The 15,936-nt window shown below is 39.9% G+C and overlaps 1 protein-coding gene across 1 annotated transcript; it reads left to right on the top strand.

Moving 5' to 3' along the window:
• The first annotated feature begins 1,766 nt into the window (after positions 1 to 1,766).
• qrfprb (pyroglutamylated RFamide peptide receptor b) lies at positions 1,767 to 15,467 on the top strand. Its single transcript, XM_055004608.1, has 6 exons — positions 1,767 to 2,308; positions 4,108 to 4,266; positions 6,231 to 6,292; positions 8,020 to 8,255; positions 11,018 to 11,115; positions 11,218 to 15,467. Exons 1-6 carry the CDS (start codon positions 1,939 to 1,941, stop codon positions 11,613 to 11,615), a joined length of 1,323 nt encoding a protein of 440 aa, XP_054860583.1. The 5' UTR covers positions 1,767 to 1,938; the 3' UTR covers positions 11,616 to 15,467.
• Positions 15,468 to 15,936: the final 469 nt, after the last annotated feature.

Here is a 15,936-nt window from a genome sequence, read left to right as displayed (position 1 = left end):
GGCCCGCCGAACCGTCCAATCCGGCCCCCGACTGGATTCCAAAATTGTGAGGATCAAAGAGAAAATATCATGTGGTCCACACTATTAAAGCAACTGAAAACAACAATAACTGAGACTCTTAACTATCAGTAATCCCCACCATTTATGACTCTATTTAGGCTACATTCCCAAATGAGGACAGACTCGCTGCACTGTTAAATATTATTGTTTCACACAGTTCTTTTTTTTTTTTTAACATAACTTTTCCTCATGCCCTTACTTAACATTTGGTTTTTATTTCAAAGTCTCAACAACAAGCTTCAAACTAGTAGACTTCTCAGGACAAAAAAAGGAGGAAAAACCAACTGGCATAACTTAAAATAGCATGGTAAATAAATACTAACCTGGTACCAGAACAAAACAGGTCACAAATAATGTTGGCACATCAAATAAAACGTTAAGTGGGCTATAGCGATTTCAAATCACAAGGCTGAAATGGGCTCCTCAAACTGCTTAATGGCTGAAGTTACATTTCCCCTCTGACACCAACTTTTTCACATCAGGCTTGGCCGCTGTCAGACTTATGCGCAAACAGTCCTCCAAAGACTGGTTTGACAGTCGGTTCCTCTCGTGTGTTTTTATCGAGTTCATCCTGGAGAACGCAGCCTCGCAGGTGTAGGTTGAACCCAACATGGTGAGCACATACATAGCCAGCGTCTTCAATGTGCCATAGTCCTCGGGACAAGACACCCAGAATGCGCTCAGGCTTTCAGCACCATGGAGAGCAGCCTGGATTTCAGCCAGTTCGCTCTGAATGGACGCCTCGTCCAACGGCATCATTTTCACTACGTTTTCCGCGGTGTTTGTTTTTCAAGTGCTCTATAAATAAAGTTGATTTAATTGAGTTGAGGCAAAATATCTCTATCACTTTTTACTGAGAGAGGATCAGTTATGTGATATAGAAAGATATTAGACCAAATGTGGCTACAGCAGGAAACAAAAGATAGATATTTAGTTTCTAATGTGATGCTTAGAAAAGGGTTGAAGTTAGCCAGTCATGCAGAAAATTCTTTTGAGCAGTTCAAATGGTGACAAATTCTCAACCACTGACCTGTCAGATGTGACTTTAAGGGACAGTGACCAGAAAGTGTGACCAGAACACAACCACTCCTTTGACAAGTGACTATAAAATGCCTCCTTATGTATATATATATATGTATATATATATATATATATATATATATATATATATATATATATATATATATATATATATATATATATGTATATACATGTATATACATATATATGTATGTATACATATACATATATATACATATATATATATATATATATACACACAGTCAAATGTGAGAGAACAAATTATTATTTGATAAAATACAGACTTTTCTTTTTGTTATTTTTATTATTATTACTATCATCATAATTTAGAAAATTAACAGTTTGCTCCGTTTTTTAAAAAAATAGTTAACATGTACGAAAGATAGTCAAAAATGCTGGGGCTATTTTGAAAACTGTCAATTTAATTTCCTTAAATAGCTCTGGGAAAAAAATGTTAATGAGAAATAGTTAATATCCTACAGGCTAATTGTGAGGATCTGCATAACTGAAGCAGATCCATTATTGATCTGTCAGCCTGCCTCTTGTCAACGGAGCACCCCCCCCCCACCCACACACACACACACACACACACACACACACACACACACACACACAAACACCCCCACACCCACCCACACACACACAGACACACACACACACACACACGGAGTGAGAGAAAAAGAAAAAGCAGCAGCTGCAGCAGCAGGTTTCTGGGAGGTGTAAGAAGCAGCGTATAGCGCAGCGTCCAGATGCTCCTGTAGGTTTAACAGAAGCTTTCACCACTGACTTTTCTATTTCTTTCCGCTCTCTAACAACTTCTTCTGCGGGATTGAAAACATGGCAGCTGCAGCTTCCACCGATTCTGAGCAGGGATCCACCAAAATAACTCCAGAAGTGCTGCAGGAGATGCTCCAGCTGTACAACCTGAGCCGCCAGGAGTTCATCAGCACCTACAACATCCAGCCGCTCGTCTACATCCCCGAGCTGCCCTACAGCGCCAAGACCACCTTCGTGATCATGTACGTGGTGATCTTCGTCCTGGCTCTGGCTGGAAATAGTTTGGTCATCTACATAATTACGAAGAAACGCGCTATCCAGACGGCCACGGATATTTTCATCTGCTCCCTGGCTGTCAGCGACCTGCTCATCACTTTCTTCTGCATCCCCTTCACTCTGCTGCAGAACATCTCGTCTGAGTGGTTCGGAGGTGAGTTGACTTTTTCAAAACCATGTCACGGAGGAAAAGGGGGGACGGAAAAAATATCTGACTAATGAAAATGAATGCAAAAGCTACTGTGGTGAAACAGACAGACTCACATTTAAACTGGAAAATCGGACTTTTATTGAAATTCACTGTGGAGAAAATACAAAAACAAACAAACAAAAAATCACCTTTTTTGCTGTTTGCATTAGATTAAACACTCAAATGCATAAGTTCACAGAGCACATGGATTTAGAATAATAATGCATGCAAAAGTAGAAGTCTGTCACCCATATTAGTTACGCAACTTGGTGCAACTCATATCCAAATAATGAGTGAAAGCCTCAGAGCCATAAGCAAACAGGTTGAATGATCTCAGCCAGAAAGCAAACACAGCATATTGATTCCTTCAAGGAATGAACTTTAAACGAAAACCCAGAATGCCTCAGCAGGAACTAATGCATATAAATGACACATGAGCTCTTGTGTCTCCTTAGGGCTAAACTATGGAGAGAGAGAAGAGAAAAAAAGATCAGAATGCCTATTTTGAGGCAGAAATCTATGGGGACAGACGGCAGGAGGGAGCTGCTTAAGTGCTTCTGGCTCCAACCGAGCATCCAATCATGTTTTTCCCCTCAACTGTATGGAATTTGAGATGAGAAGAGAAGTGATATGTAACCTCTATTTACGGAAAAATGAGTAAACTGGCATGACAGGAAAAGTCTTTAACATTGGCATATTACAGGCAGCTTTTCTTGATAGAATCAGTCTTCTAGGATGATGAAAGATGTGGATGAGGGACAACTGTGATGCTCGTATCGAACTTTGAACACTATCAGATTTATCATCATCATAAAAACTGCAAAATGAAATATCAGGACCAGCTCAGAAAGAACCCTTTCAGGCTATAAGTTGACAGGCATGATTACAAATGTTAATTTCAAAGTGTATTTCACATGTTTTAAGTGTAGACTGAAGGTGAATTCTGCCTAGTGAGTGCAAATATCAGCATGCATAGAACATGATACATGATAAGAGTAGGAATAGTATTATGCTAATTCCACTACAGGAGAGACCTAATGTTCTCTCTGCAGTTGGGTGGAAGAAATCTGCATATATATATATATATATATATATATATATATATATATATATATATATATATATATATATATATATATATATATATATATATATATGCTGAAGCATTAATGACACAGCTTTTTCCCCAGTGATTCTAATTGGAGGTTGGAGACCCTCCAGTTGGAATAACAGGTGCTGTCATCTCACCGTGTAACAGGTTGTTACTATTGCAAATTATTGGATCTCATCACATTTGGCAGCCTTTCGGTTACTGTTTCAACACTTGACAACATGTAGCATCTTCTGTGAACAGCAAGTGATAATTACCAGCCTTACACTGCAAATGACTGCATGTCTGCTTAACACTTCTCATCATTATGACTAGCAGCGGGTATTCAGTGTATCATGGCAAAACCAAAGCAAGCTCGAAGCATGTGCCTCTATTGAGAGGCAGTCACAATTAGTTCACAGTGCACCATGGTTTCTGCTCTGTGCTTCATTATGTGTGCAACATGTGATTGCTCTATTCTGTAATCAGCTATGATTGCACCGTGATTTTAATTCAATTCCCCACAGGAAGATTAAAAAGGATCAGGAGGAGCTCATGTCTGAGTCCATTCTTCAACCCGACAACAAGTGTGATGCAAACTGTTAATAGAAATGTATGTTTTGTGTCGTTTCTCAGTAGGCCACTGTTTAATCCCTGTGTCTATTTCCTGTAGGAGTCCTGGTTTGCAAGACAGTTCCCTTTGTGCAAACCACAGCCATAGTGACAGGAATCCTCACAATGACCTGCATCGCCATTGAGAGGTACCAAGGCATTGTATTCCCGCTGAAAATGAGGCGGCAGTACTCGTCCCAAAGAGCATTCAAGATGCTAGGTATGTTTGCAGGAGTGGCTTATTACGCTTTTAAGAGCGCAACCTCTGCTCTGTGAACAAACGAAACAAATGAAAGATGGAGTCGATTCACTGAAAGTAAATAAACACGTGTTAGGCCTCTGGTGTACTCGCATCGAGCGACATCACGTGTGCACGTTGGCCATTTTGCTCCTTTTATGTGTTCTGCACCCAGCATGAACACTGTGCTTACACAAAATTCAATTAAAAGAATAATCCTGCAGAATAAACCATGTCTGTGGACGTTCAAGGAAAAAGCCTTCAACGAAAGCTGAAATATGCTTCTCCTGGTTGCATAGAAACAAACATACACAGGCTGCTTTGATGTTTGTCTTACACGGATTCATAAAAACGATGCTTGCATGCTTTTCATTTTACACTTTAAAGCCGCATTCCTAAATGGAGATAAATTAACTGATCAACTCTTCTTATGAGCAGACCTGATGCATTGTTGAGGTGGTAATTGTGTGTTTCAGTTGCTTTGCAACCTAGAGTTACTCATGGCAACCTTGAAACAGAGATGTTAAGATTGCAAAAAGCCATGCAAGTAGACCACAGACAACAACAATGCAAATGCCTCTGTGCACATCTTTAGTTCCGCTGTAATCCCTCAAACAATCCAGGTGCCACATTTGTGTGTTAATTAAGCAACAATTATGTGAAATCGAGGTTGTCCATTAAGATGTCGCTTCAGCTTTCTATGCTGTAATTTCAACCAAAGCAACATATTCACCTCCCAGATTCTTACCACGTTTACTTATGTTGATGCTGTGCAAAACTGGAATCCACAAAAATGCTATTTTTTTGTTTACCCACAGATGACAGGGCCCAGTTCTGCCCAGTAGAGGATTTAGTTTTTTTAATCCTCCATACACATAAACCACATTTACCTTCTTACTGGTACACAAGCAAGCATGTAAATTATGCAGCTTGCAAACACCTCAAGTGCTGATAACAATTAGTAGTCAGTATTGGTGTCTGTGTGTTGTTGGTTGATATGTAAAGAGAAATGAGTAAGCAAATGTTACTCACGCTGACTTTCATTAAAGAATATGAGTATAATTTTGAGGAAAAAAGGTACACTACTGTTCAAAAGTTTGGGGTCACCCAGAAAACTGAAAATGTTTTCCATGAAAACTCACTTTTACTCATGTGCTAACATAACTGCACAAGGGTTTTATAATCATTAGTTAGCCTTTTAACACAATTAGCTAACACAATGTAGCATTAGAACACAGGAGTGATGGTTGCTGGAAATGTTCCTCTGTACCCCTATGGAGATATTCCATTAAAAATCAGCTGTTTCCAGCTACAATAGTCATTTACCACATTAACAATGTTTAGACTGGATTCATGACTCATTTAATGTTATTTTGATTGAAAAAAAAATTTTTCTTTCAAAAATAAGTACTTTCCTAAGTGACCCCAAATTTTTGAACGGTAGTGCATATATTTCTCACATCTCATTAATAATGACATTTGAGACTTCCATGCCAAGCGTGTTGATCATCTACCTTTTGGTCTTTAGTTAAAGTAAGAGTTAAACCATATTCCTTCACAAGAGAATGAAAAATGTGTGCACTTAAAGCATTTTTGTATGTGAAATGGTGAGACAAAACTTATATTCATATTTCAGATAGCAAAGCAAAAGAGCAAAATTATGCCTTAGTATTTTGGGTTTGCACTGTTGGAGTTCATAACAAAGATCTGTGGAGGAGAAGAGACGACGCTCCAAATGATTGACAGGTTCTTAATTATCCAAGAGAGGAATTTAATTTTGTAGCTGCTGCGGCTCCGGTTTGGCATTAATCACACAGAGGTTGCTCTCCTTGATGGTCCTTGGCAGCCACTGCATTTATCAAATTGTACATCCTGTATACTCAGTGTATTGGACCCTGCAGATTGTATCTGACCATATTACATATATGTCTGCCTCCTGCACGCAGGGATTGTATGGATCGCCTCAGTGATAGTGGGTTCACCAATGCTGTTTGTACAGCAGCTAAAGGTAAGTACCTTTCAGAGCAATGACAAAATTGCTTTCTATAGCCTCCTTCAGCTGTGACTGCACAGCATTAAAACCAAATTCTTCATACGAGTGAATGTCAGAAGCTTGATTCAGCTCCAAAGAGCTTAGAATTATTTTCAGTATCAAGACTGATAAGCTCACATTACTGTATCTTGCACAGAAAAATACAGAAATTTCTTCAGAGGAGTTCACATTCCTGATAGTAGTCCCTCTGCACACAATGGAGGAGGTTCAAATAGGCAGTAACTGAACATTCAAGCCTTAAGCTTACAGCAACGGGTGAATGCCTCTGCAGGATATAAGAGTTTTAAAATGTGGCTCCATTCCTGCAATGGTACACTGTTAGTGATGTGTTTTTGTCAGCTAGCACTGATTAATAGCCAGAGCTCAAGAGGGGTGCCAGCGTTGGCGGAGCATATGGTGGAAAAACCTAGAAAGTGTCCAAGAAAAGTTTCTGATGCTGCAGATTAAAAAGAAACATAACTTTCAATGGAAGAATTACAATCTAAAGTAGAAAGTTATGAAAAGCCCAATCCTGTTCTTTGAAATTTCAGCCTGTAAAAATATCCTCATACTGAGTCAGCAACAGCTCTACATTTTTTACTTCCAACTAATCAAAACTGCAAATTACAGCATAAATAACAGTATAGTAGTGGGTTACTGATGATCAGAAAATTCTTCACTGGAGCATACATTTGATGAGACAGAAATGAAACACATCAATGCCACATTTATATTAGCCATAGCAGTATTGGGCAGCCTGTTCAGTGAATCCTTGGCAGTGAGTTGTGATTTAATAATAGATAAAGTCCAGCCTTGGTGGAGACACTACTGAATGACTATTGTTGCATTTCTATTCATAGACACACTCCTACATGTAGAAGGCAGTGAGTGCACAGTCATGTAGATTACATTCACACATGCATGCGTGCATCGAAACCCACTTTAACCCTTTATGGGGCAAGTGATCATATTTGGTAACTTCCACACACATTAAATATCTGCCTCTCGGTGAGGTCGAGAAGCATGTGGTCTTCACCCAGCCAATCTTCGAAGATCACTCTACATTACAGAACACGATATTGTGGCATTTGACCAATCAGCAGAGGCCTGGAACGTATCAAACTTTCTTTTTTCTCTGAAGTTGGAAAAAGACAGACTTGCGGTTCGATCCTCTTCCATATTTTCGGTTGAAATGTCAAAACTAACCATGGTTGGTTGACGAAATTCACACATTTTATGACTGAGTAGTTGTGCTAAGTGATGATATGCATTTCTTGGAATTTTTGATTTTTGATTTTTTAACCACTAACAGGCAAGGAACCATATATGGTAACTTCACTGATTTTGAGTTTCAACATGAAAATTAAAAATTTTGAAAAATATCACAAAAGTGAAAAAGTCTTATATCCACTAATAACACTCCAGGGTTGAAATTTTGAATTTCAAAGTATTTCAATGACAGCTCTTTAAAGGGTTAAGAGGAATTTGCCATGGGCTTTGTGAGCTGCTCTACCACCTCCTATTGGCTGTCTGGACGTGTCTATCTAAACCCTCCTGAGGCACTCCAGATTTTGTAAGAAACAAACAAACTGTCCATCATATGTGTCCCAAAATATCATGTTAATACCCCCCTGTAAATCAGAGCATTCATCTGTTTTAGTTGTTCTCGCAGGGCTAAAAGCTGTTCCTCCTCCCTCTGTCAGGTGAAGTACGACTTCCTGTATGATCACTACCACGTCTGCTGCCAGGAGAGTTGGACATCTCTCACCCATCGGCAGGTTTACACCACCTTCATCATGGTGGCTCTCTTCCTGCTGCCTCTGGCCGCCATGCTGTTCCTCTACACGCGCATCGGCATCGAGTTGTGGATCCGCAAGAGGGTTGGCGACACCTCGGTCCTCAACACCATGAACCACAGGGAGATCAACAAGATCTCAAGGTGGGTTAGGAAACCGAGGTGACCACGCAGAAGTGTTTTATCTAATCATCCTGTCTCTTGATAGATAGAATATCTTTTTATTTTGGTTTGCATTGCAGTTAGCAAAATTGCCGATGCTTTTGGGTGGGAACCCAAAAAAATGGGTCAGTGGTCCATGTTGTTACATTGGTGAATCCACTGGTTGGACAGGTCAAGTGTCCAAAGAAGTTACACGTTCTGCACAGTTTGAACAGTATTTTCACTTAATAGTGAAGCAAACAGTAAAGTTCACCCTAGTTTAGCTGAAAAGTCCCAGAATTCTTGTCACGTGCAGGTTGGTCACAGCTGATTCTCTAATGGCTTCTTGGTTGCACAGAGTAGTGAAGAATTTTATAGAGGTTTTATTTTTAGTGAATTTTTAAATTATGTAAATTAATTTAAATATTCAGATTTTCAGCTTAGATTTAGATGCAAACCTGCTCTCCACTGTTTAACACAGATATGCTTTACATCAGGGGTCACCAACTATATTTGTCAGAGGGCCAGAATTTTACTGGACAGTCAACTTGGGGGCCGGACCCTCAAACAAAAACTAAATAAAAATCAAATTTTGGCATAACATTATTATTTGATGTTTATTGTTTTTTTTTTTTTCCATTTCATTTCAAAACTGAAGGCATTTTTAGCCTTTATGAGTCAGGCTCCTATCACCTATACCACAGTCAACCACCAGGAGTGATAGAGATATTTTGCCTCAACTCAATTAAGTCAACTTTATTTATAGAGCACTTGAAAAACAAACACCGCAGAAGTGAAAGGAAAAGGCCTCTTAACACAGGTAAAATGGCACTCTCAAAGGCCATGAAAGGAAAAGTTGATGTGGAAAACAGATCCTTTAATAATGACTGGACTGAAAAGTAGGCATTTATCATGCCAACCTTCCGAAATGCGTCACCTGTATGCCTCATTTGCAACGAAACTGTTGCTGTTGCAAAAGAATATAATCTGCGCCGTCACCACAACACTAAACATACAAATCTCAAGGATTCATATCCTGAGCAGTCAGAGGCCCGTCAGAGAAAAATGGCCACATTGAAATCTGCCTGCACCCGTGCAAATGGCATTATTACTGGAACTTTAACTGATCAAGAGAGAGTAAGGTGTGCATCTCTGCAGGCTGCCTGGGTGCTTTGCAAACATAACCGGCCTTTCACAGAAAGCGAGCTTTTAAAGGAGAGCATGGTCACCGTTCTGGAGGAACTTGCCCCTGACAAATCCATGGACAGAGTTATTGCATCTGTCAAACAAATGCCTCTCTCTGCTTCAACTGCTGCACGTCGTGTCCACGTCTTGGCAGAGCATGTCCAGCAAGCTGTCATTGTTGGGATCAAGGAAGCCAAATACATTTCACTGGCTATTGATGAGTCCACTGACAACACGGATATTTCACAGTTGTGCGTTTTTGTCAGATACTTTGATGGCAAAGATTTCCGAGAGGAGCTGCTGGCGTTGCTTCCGCTGGAGGACAACACCACAATTCTCCACAAACGTAGTGAAAATGATGCCGTTGGACGAGGCGTCCATTCAGAGCGAGCTGGCTGAAATCCAGGCTGCTCTCCATGGTGCTGAAAGCCTGAGCGCATTCTGGATGTCTTGTCCCGAGGACTATGGCACATTGAAGACGCTGGCTATGTATGTGCTCACCATGTTGGGTTCAACCTACACCTGCGAGGCTGCGTTCTCCAGGATGAACTCGATAAAAACACACGAGAGGAACCGACTGTCAAACCAGTCTTTGGAGGACTGTTTGCGCATAAGTCTGACAGCGGCCAAGCCTGATGTGAAAAAGTTGGTGTCAGAGGGGAAATGTAACTTCAGCCATTAAGCAGTGTGAGTAGCCCATTTCAGCCTTGGGATTTGAAATCGCTATAGCCCACTTAACGTTTTATTTGATGTGCCAACATTATTTGTGACCTGTTTTGTTCTGGTACCAGGTTAGTATTTATTTACCATGCTATTTTAAGTTATGCCAGTTGGTTTTTCCCTCCTTTTTTTGTCCTGAGAAGTCTACTAGTTTGAAGCTTGTTGTTGAGACTTTGGAATAAAAACCAAATGTTAAGTAAGGGCATGAGGAAAAGTTATGTTTAAAAAAAAGAACTGTGTGAAACAATAAATGTTAAACAGTGCAGCGAGTCTGTCCTCATTTGGGAATGTAGCCTAAATAGAGTCATAAATGGTGAGGATTACTGATAGTTAAGAGTCTCAGTTATTGTTGTTTTCAGTTGCTTTAATAGTGTGGACCACATGATATTTTCTCTTTGATCCTCACAATTTTGGAATCCAGTCGCGGGCCGGATTGGACGGTTCGGCGGGCCGGATTCGGCCCGCCGAACCGCCAGTTGATGGTCACTGCATTAAAATATATGTGAAACATCTATGGAATCTTTAAAGTAATATCTGACTGGTTTCTCTGTTGGAATCTGTAAGCAGAAGAAAAGTTATTGATCGATCTCAACAATAACCAACCCCTGTGACTTGGAAAACATAAAAAATGCTACTTTTAAACTGTCTGTTCAAAAAAAGGGCAGTCCTTTCAAGTGTGTGACTGTCAGGACTGTGATTTTTTCATGTTGATTGTTGCTGCTCACTCCAGCATTTCAGTGGGAAAAGAGTGCCACCATTAATGTTATTAGCTGCCTTTGTTACTTTCCAGCTATAACAGGAAAGACTTTCATCTAGTTTCAAAGAAAGATCAGATGATTTTTTGCTTTTACCTTCTGCAGGAAAAAGAAAAGAGCCGTTAAAATGATGATCACAATTGTGCTGCTATTCACAATTTGCTGGGCTCCGTTCCACACTGTCCACATGCTGTTTGAGTACTGTAAGTATTGCCGGATGCATTAAAGGTCGATGGGAGTTGTTGATATAGCTCAAACCTCACTGCATGCATCAATCTGAGTCCTCTCTGTGTCTGTATGTCCAGATGACCTTGAGAAGAAATACGACGGAGTCACACTCAACATGATCATCGCCATTGTTCAGGCCATCGGGTTCTTCAACAGCTTCAACAACCCCATCGTCTATGCCTTCATGAACGAGAACTTCAAGAAGAGCTGCGTCTCCACGCTCTCCCACTGCGTCCGGAAACCCAACCAGCAGGTCGACGTCATGGTGGCACCCAGGTTGAGCGTGCAGTTCATCAAACCCCAAAGCAGAGAAGCCTTCATAAAACCGGACGACGGCAACAGCTTGGAGCTGCCCTCAGCAGAGAAAGGCCCTTCAACTTCATCGCAGGGAGAGCGCTCGCTGGAAATGATAGGCGAAAAAATCTCCACCATCCAAACGGAGCTGCCAGCAAATAGCTCCAGTCAAGTCAAATGAGGACGAAGTGGAGCAAAGTTCAGGTGTTTCAACTGTTCAACTCGACCCTCCTGTTTGCTGTCGATCCCTGGCGCTTGGCACAAGTAGCTACGAGCACCTTAGACATGATTTCAAGTCTCACAGTTGCAGTTCAGAAGGCTCAAAAGTCCAACAGCAAGACAACAAACTGTATCTCTGCAGTGGCAGGAGCTAGAATCTGTGTTTTCATTCTGGTCAGGAGTACAGCAGGAGGACTGGGAATGGATATTAAAAAGAGGCAGCTTTACTATAAAAACTGGGATCATTCAGGAACAGTGGTTCGGCAGGTGATTTATGATTTTTTGACGGGGGGACAGCCATATAAGAGCACTCTCTTGGCCGGTTAACAAGCGGGAAGCAGTTTGGTAATTTCTCCTTCAATATCTACTCATCATCCTTTCAAATCGCCCACTGACCACTCTTGAAAATTGCAGGACATCCAGCCTCTCCCATACCTATCTTCCACCAAATTATTTCTGGTTCTTGAACTGGTTCCATTCAGGATTCTTGAAATCTTGGTGTCAAACAGTGAATAGGCTCCTGTCTCCACCAGTGATGGATCAGTGTAATTAAGAACACACTCAACAATGGAGAAGCATTGCACATCCTTTTTCTTTCCAACCAGTAGGGTCTGACACTCCCACTGATGTTGTGGCATTTAAGGTAAAGGAATAAAGCTGGGAACCTTCCAGGTTCTGAACCAATTCTTTTTTGGTTGAAACGCTCCTAGTGGCTAAAACTAGATGTGCAGATCAGAACAAAATGTGTTTCCTGTTGGTGGTGAAGGGCTTTCAGTGAGCATTTAATGATGCATGAGAGGCAACCATGCTCAATGTCATCCTGAATGAGCTCAGACTAGAAGTACGGTGTTCTCGTAGAAGGGAAAATGTTTGGAAATGTTAAAATGGCCCTCATTCATTCAGCTGCTTACATGCACGTTTCAATACCAACCCTCAAAGTTCTTCTCTCCTTTGCCAACATGTTGTTCATTTCACACACAAAAGAGAAACCTTGCAGCAACTTGTGTGTCAATCAGAACAAACAGAGATGAGAAGCCCAACGGGGAATACATAAAGCAGCTCTGTCTAATAGTTTTTAATGCAAAAAAAAAAAAAAAAAATCACCTGATCTTTTTTTTTTTTATTGTGCATATGAAATTATTTTACCACTGATAGGTTAAAGAATGTATGTAGCGTGTGCAAATCCTGCTCATTATGAAATTCAGTCACATCTCTACCCCCTATAGAATGTACTCAAATGTATTCTGTGGGTACAAGTCATAAAAGTGCAGCATAATAGGTTTCACTGGGCTTTGGTTTTCATGCTTTACAGAATCCATAAATCCTGTCCACATTATCCTTTTTTGAAAACTCCCAACTGCTGCCGCTGGTGAACGTACATTTACACTGATTAGTCAAAACTAGGGATGACCAGATCATGCTTCTCTCCCCGGTTCCAATTGGATTCATTTAATATTTCGTATCTGCTGATACCCAGTTGTAATCAACACTATTTCCCGAGAAAATAAGCACTTAAAGTCTAACCCTGGCCAAAACACTGAAATCATTTAGCAAATATTGTTTAGTCACTTCCTCTTACCTGTAAGGTCATACAAATGAACCCTCTGGTGGCGTCCTGTGGTGTCTGGCTTTAGTAAATTCTTTAGCTCCTGTGGGTTGTGGGGTGGGACGTCTGTGGATTAGTCATGTAGATGCTCGATCACACTGGGACTACTAGAATCTGGAGGCCGGGTAAACTCCTTGGATTCTTTTCATGTTCCTCAAGCAGTTTTTGTGGTTGCCCTTGCTGAGGGAGGAAAAGCAAAACAAGATTATCAATGTAATTCACTTAATCTGTGTATATTTTGGCTGATCAGTGTAAGTGCCAACGGGAAAAGTTCTGTTAGCAAGATGAGCACCACCAACAAACAAAAGAGATGACATTGCAAACTACAACTGTTTTCACATTAACACAGATTCTGAATATCTTCACAGCGGAAGGAGTTTTGTGAAAGTTCAGGTTGTGTTTGTATGTGGATGAAAACGCATTGAAGTTAACTTTTAAAAAATATCTGTGTACGTGTGGACAAAGCCTCGGTTCAGCTTCTATCATTGACACATCCTGGTTTACAACATGATTAGAATTTCAACTACAGCTTTTATCCTCTGAGCCACTTTAACTCCTCTGCATTTTGAAGACAAATTATCTCTTCTTTTATGTAAAGTACAGATGAAAAAAAAACAAGACTGAGAGCATAAAAGCGTCTTCAACTTAAATGGGGAACATCTTGTTTTTCTTTTCTTTTTTCTTTGAAAATTTGTGTCTCTCAGTGTGGTTATAATTTGGGAAATGGCTGTCCGTATGAATACATATGTGCAAAAACTAATCAGTGTTGCAGCATGTAAACATTTTTCAGATCCAAAGAGATTGTGTTTTAGTCAAATTTGCATTCATAAAATGTGAATATGAAGTCAATGAATGCTTTGTTGTGAAATAAGTGTGAATGTTGAGTACTTACTGTGAAGGCGAGCTCAGCTTTAAACATGAGGTTTCTCATTCATTCCTATACAGTGACAAACTCTTCATAAGCTGCCTATACTCACTTTGAAAACTGGTCAAGAATCTTTACTGCCATCATGCAATTAGTTTTCACCAGTTACATAATGAAATTTTGTTGGTAGTACCGGCTTAAAAGTCAACATTAAAAGACATGGTCAGTAAAATATACAGTGCATTAAAAAAATAGTAAAAATACATTAAAAGTAAGAAAATATACATGCAACAGACTGATTTAAGTGCAGCAGTGCAAGGTGCAGTTTCAGTTCCTTCTCATCTCAAGCGTTTAAAGTGAGTGTGCCTGTGGTTGTACAGCGTTTACAGCTGTGTTCACATTTAAAGCTGAAGCACAATCTCACCTCAGCATGTGTCTGTGATGTGATGTATTTATTATAGAGCATTTTGAGCACATCATATGTGTGAGCTAAGCTGGATGGATTTGTTTGTGGGGTCAGAGGGGTGGAAAATGAAATGGATCCTTACAAGAAATGTTCTGTGCTGCAAGACAGTACTAGTGTTAATATACTGTTATATGCTTTACAGAGTTTCTATAAGGTCAGACCTGCCATCTCTTGAACACTGGCCAATGAAAGTGAGTTTCTTTGTTCTCTATTTTTCTATAAAAGTTGCAATTTTGTGTTTCTTCTTAGAGAGCTGGAAGATTCCGAATATTTTACCATATTCTTAATTAACCAAGACCTGTAAGAGTTACAGGTAGTTTTTATGTACTGAACCATGAATGTAACTACTCACAAAAAAATTAAAAAATCACATCCTTTTTTAAAAAATGCATTAGTGTAGTAAAATAAAGAAGCTGTTTTACATGTGACACAGCATAGACGCGGGATGATCACAAACACTGAAGTTTTGTTCGTGAGCTTTTAAGGCGAAATGTGGGATCACATGTCTCCCACAGACAGACAGACAGACAGACAGACAGACAGACAGACAGACAGACAGACAGACAGACAGACAGACAGACAGACGAAACTGATTTAAGTATCAATGTGTTTGCCTAATAGTCCTGTGTGATATTTTTCTAATGTTCATGTCTTAAGATTTAAGTGTTACATTGGTGTTATATTTAAAATTGCTTACACATTTTGTAATGTTTGGCATTGACAGTGTGGCTTCAATTCACCGTTCTATGCAGTTTAAATATGCTGCGCTGAAAATCAAACTGATTTAAAATAATTTTTTCTTTCTTTTTTATCTTTCTGTCCTTGCCTTTTTCTTCTTGTTAAATTTAACACTGAATAAAAACATCTGTTCAGTTTCTTTCTTTGCTTTCGTTACGTAGTGAGTCCTCCAACTTATGCAACATGTAGGTATTGCCATTCCATATCACGGGTCACAGACTGTTATCAACCCAAGGCTCATGATCCTCAAGGTGTGAATTCACACCTTGAGGATCATGAGATCATGAGTCTTGTGATTATTAGCTGAATGTTATTACCACTGCTTTAAATAAAGGTCTCTGAATTATTCATAAAAGAGTCTCTGAACTGGGCACAGACAACAGCTCCCTCTGTGGCAGTTCATGGAAGTATCACAAAACAGGAACACTGAGGTTTGCTCTCCCAAAAACAGTCAGACTCTTACATACATAATCCTTACTTTTTCAGTTAAAACACTGAATTTTCTTTAGTCCAGTAAGAAAGTTATGTAGAAGAAAGTAATTACAAGAAGCAATTAGTTACCATATGGGCTGCAATTTCCAATTACTGACCTGCAAATTCAGCAGAAA

Source organism: Amphiprion ocellaris, chromosome 18, assembly GCF_022539595.1.
Source record: "Amphiprion ocellaris isolate individual 3 ecotype Okinawa chromosome 18, ASM2253959v1, whole genome shotgun sequence".
In the NCBI taxonomy this organism is placed as follows: Eukaryota; Metazoa; Chordata; class Actinopteri; family Pomacentridae; genus Amphiprion; species Amphiprion ocellaris.
The sequence above is the reverse complement of the archived record's forward strand: the minus strand, read 5'-3'. Positions and strand labels throughout refer to the sequence as shown.

What these genes read in the sequence shown, in the direction of transcription:
- qrfprb (XM_055004608.1), top strand. Translation starts at nt 1,939, where the DNA reads ATGGCAGCTGCAGCTTCCACCGATTCTGAGCAGGGATCCACCAAAATA. An exon ending in GAGATCAACAAGATCTCAAG is followed by an intron (nt 8,256 to 11,017) that starts GTGGGTTAGGAA and finishes TACCTTCTGCAG; the next exon opens with GAAAAAGAAAAGAGCCGTTA. An exon ending in CCACATGCTGTTTGAGTACT is followed by an intron (nt 11,116 to 11,217) that starts GTAAGTATTGCC and finishes CTGTATGTCCAG; the next exon opens with ATGACCTTGAGAAGAAATAC.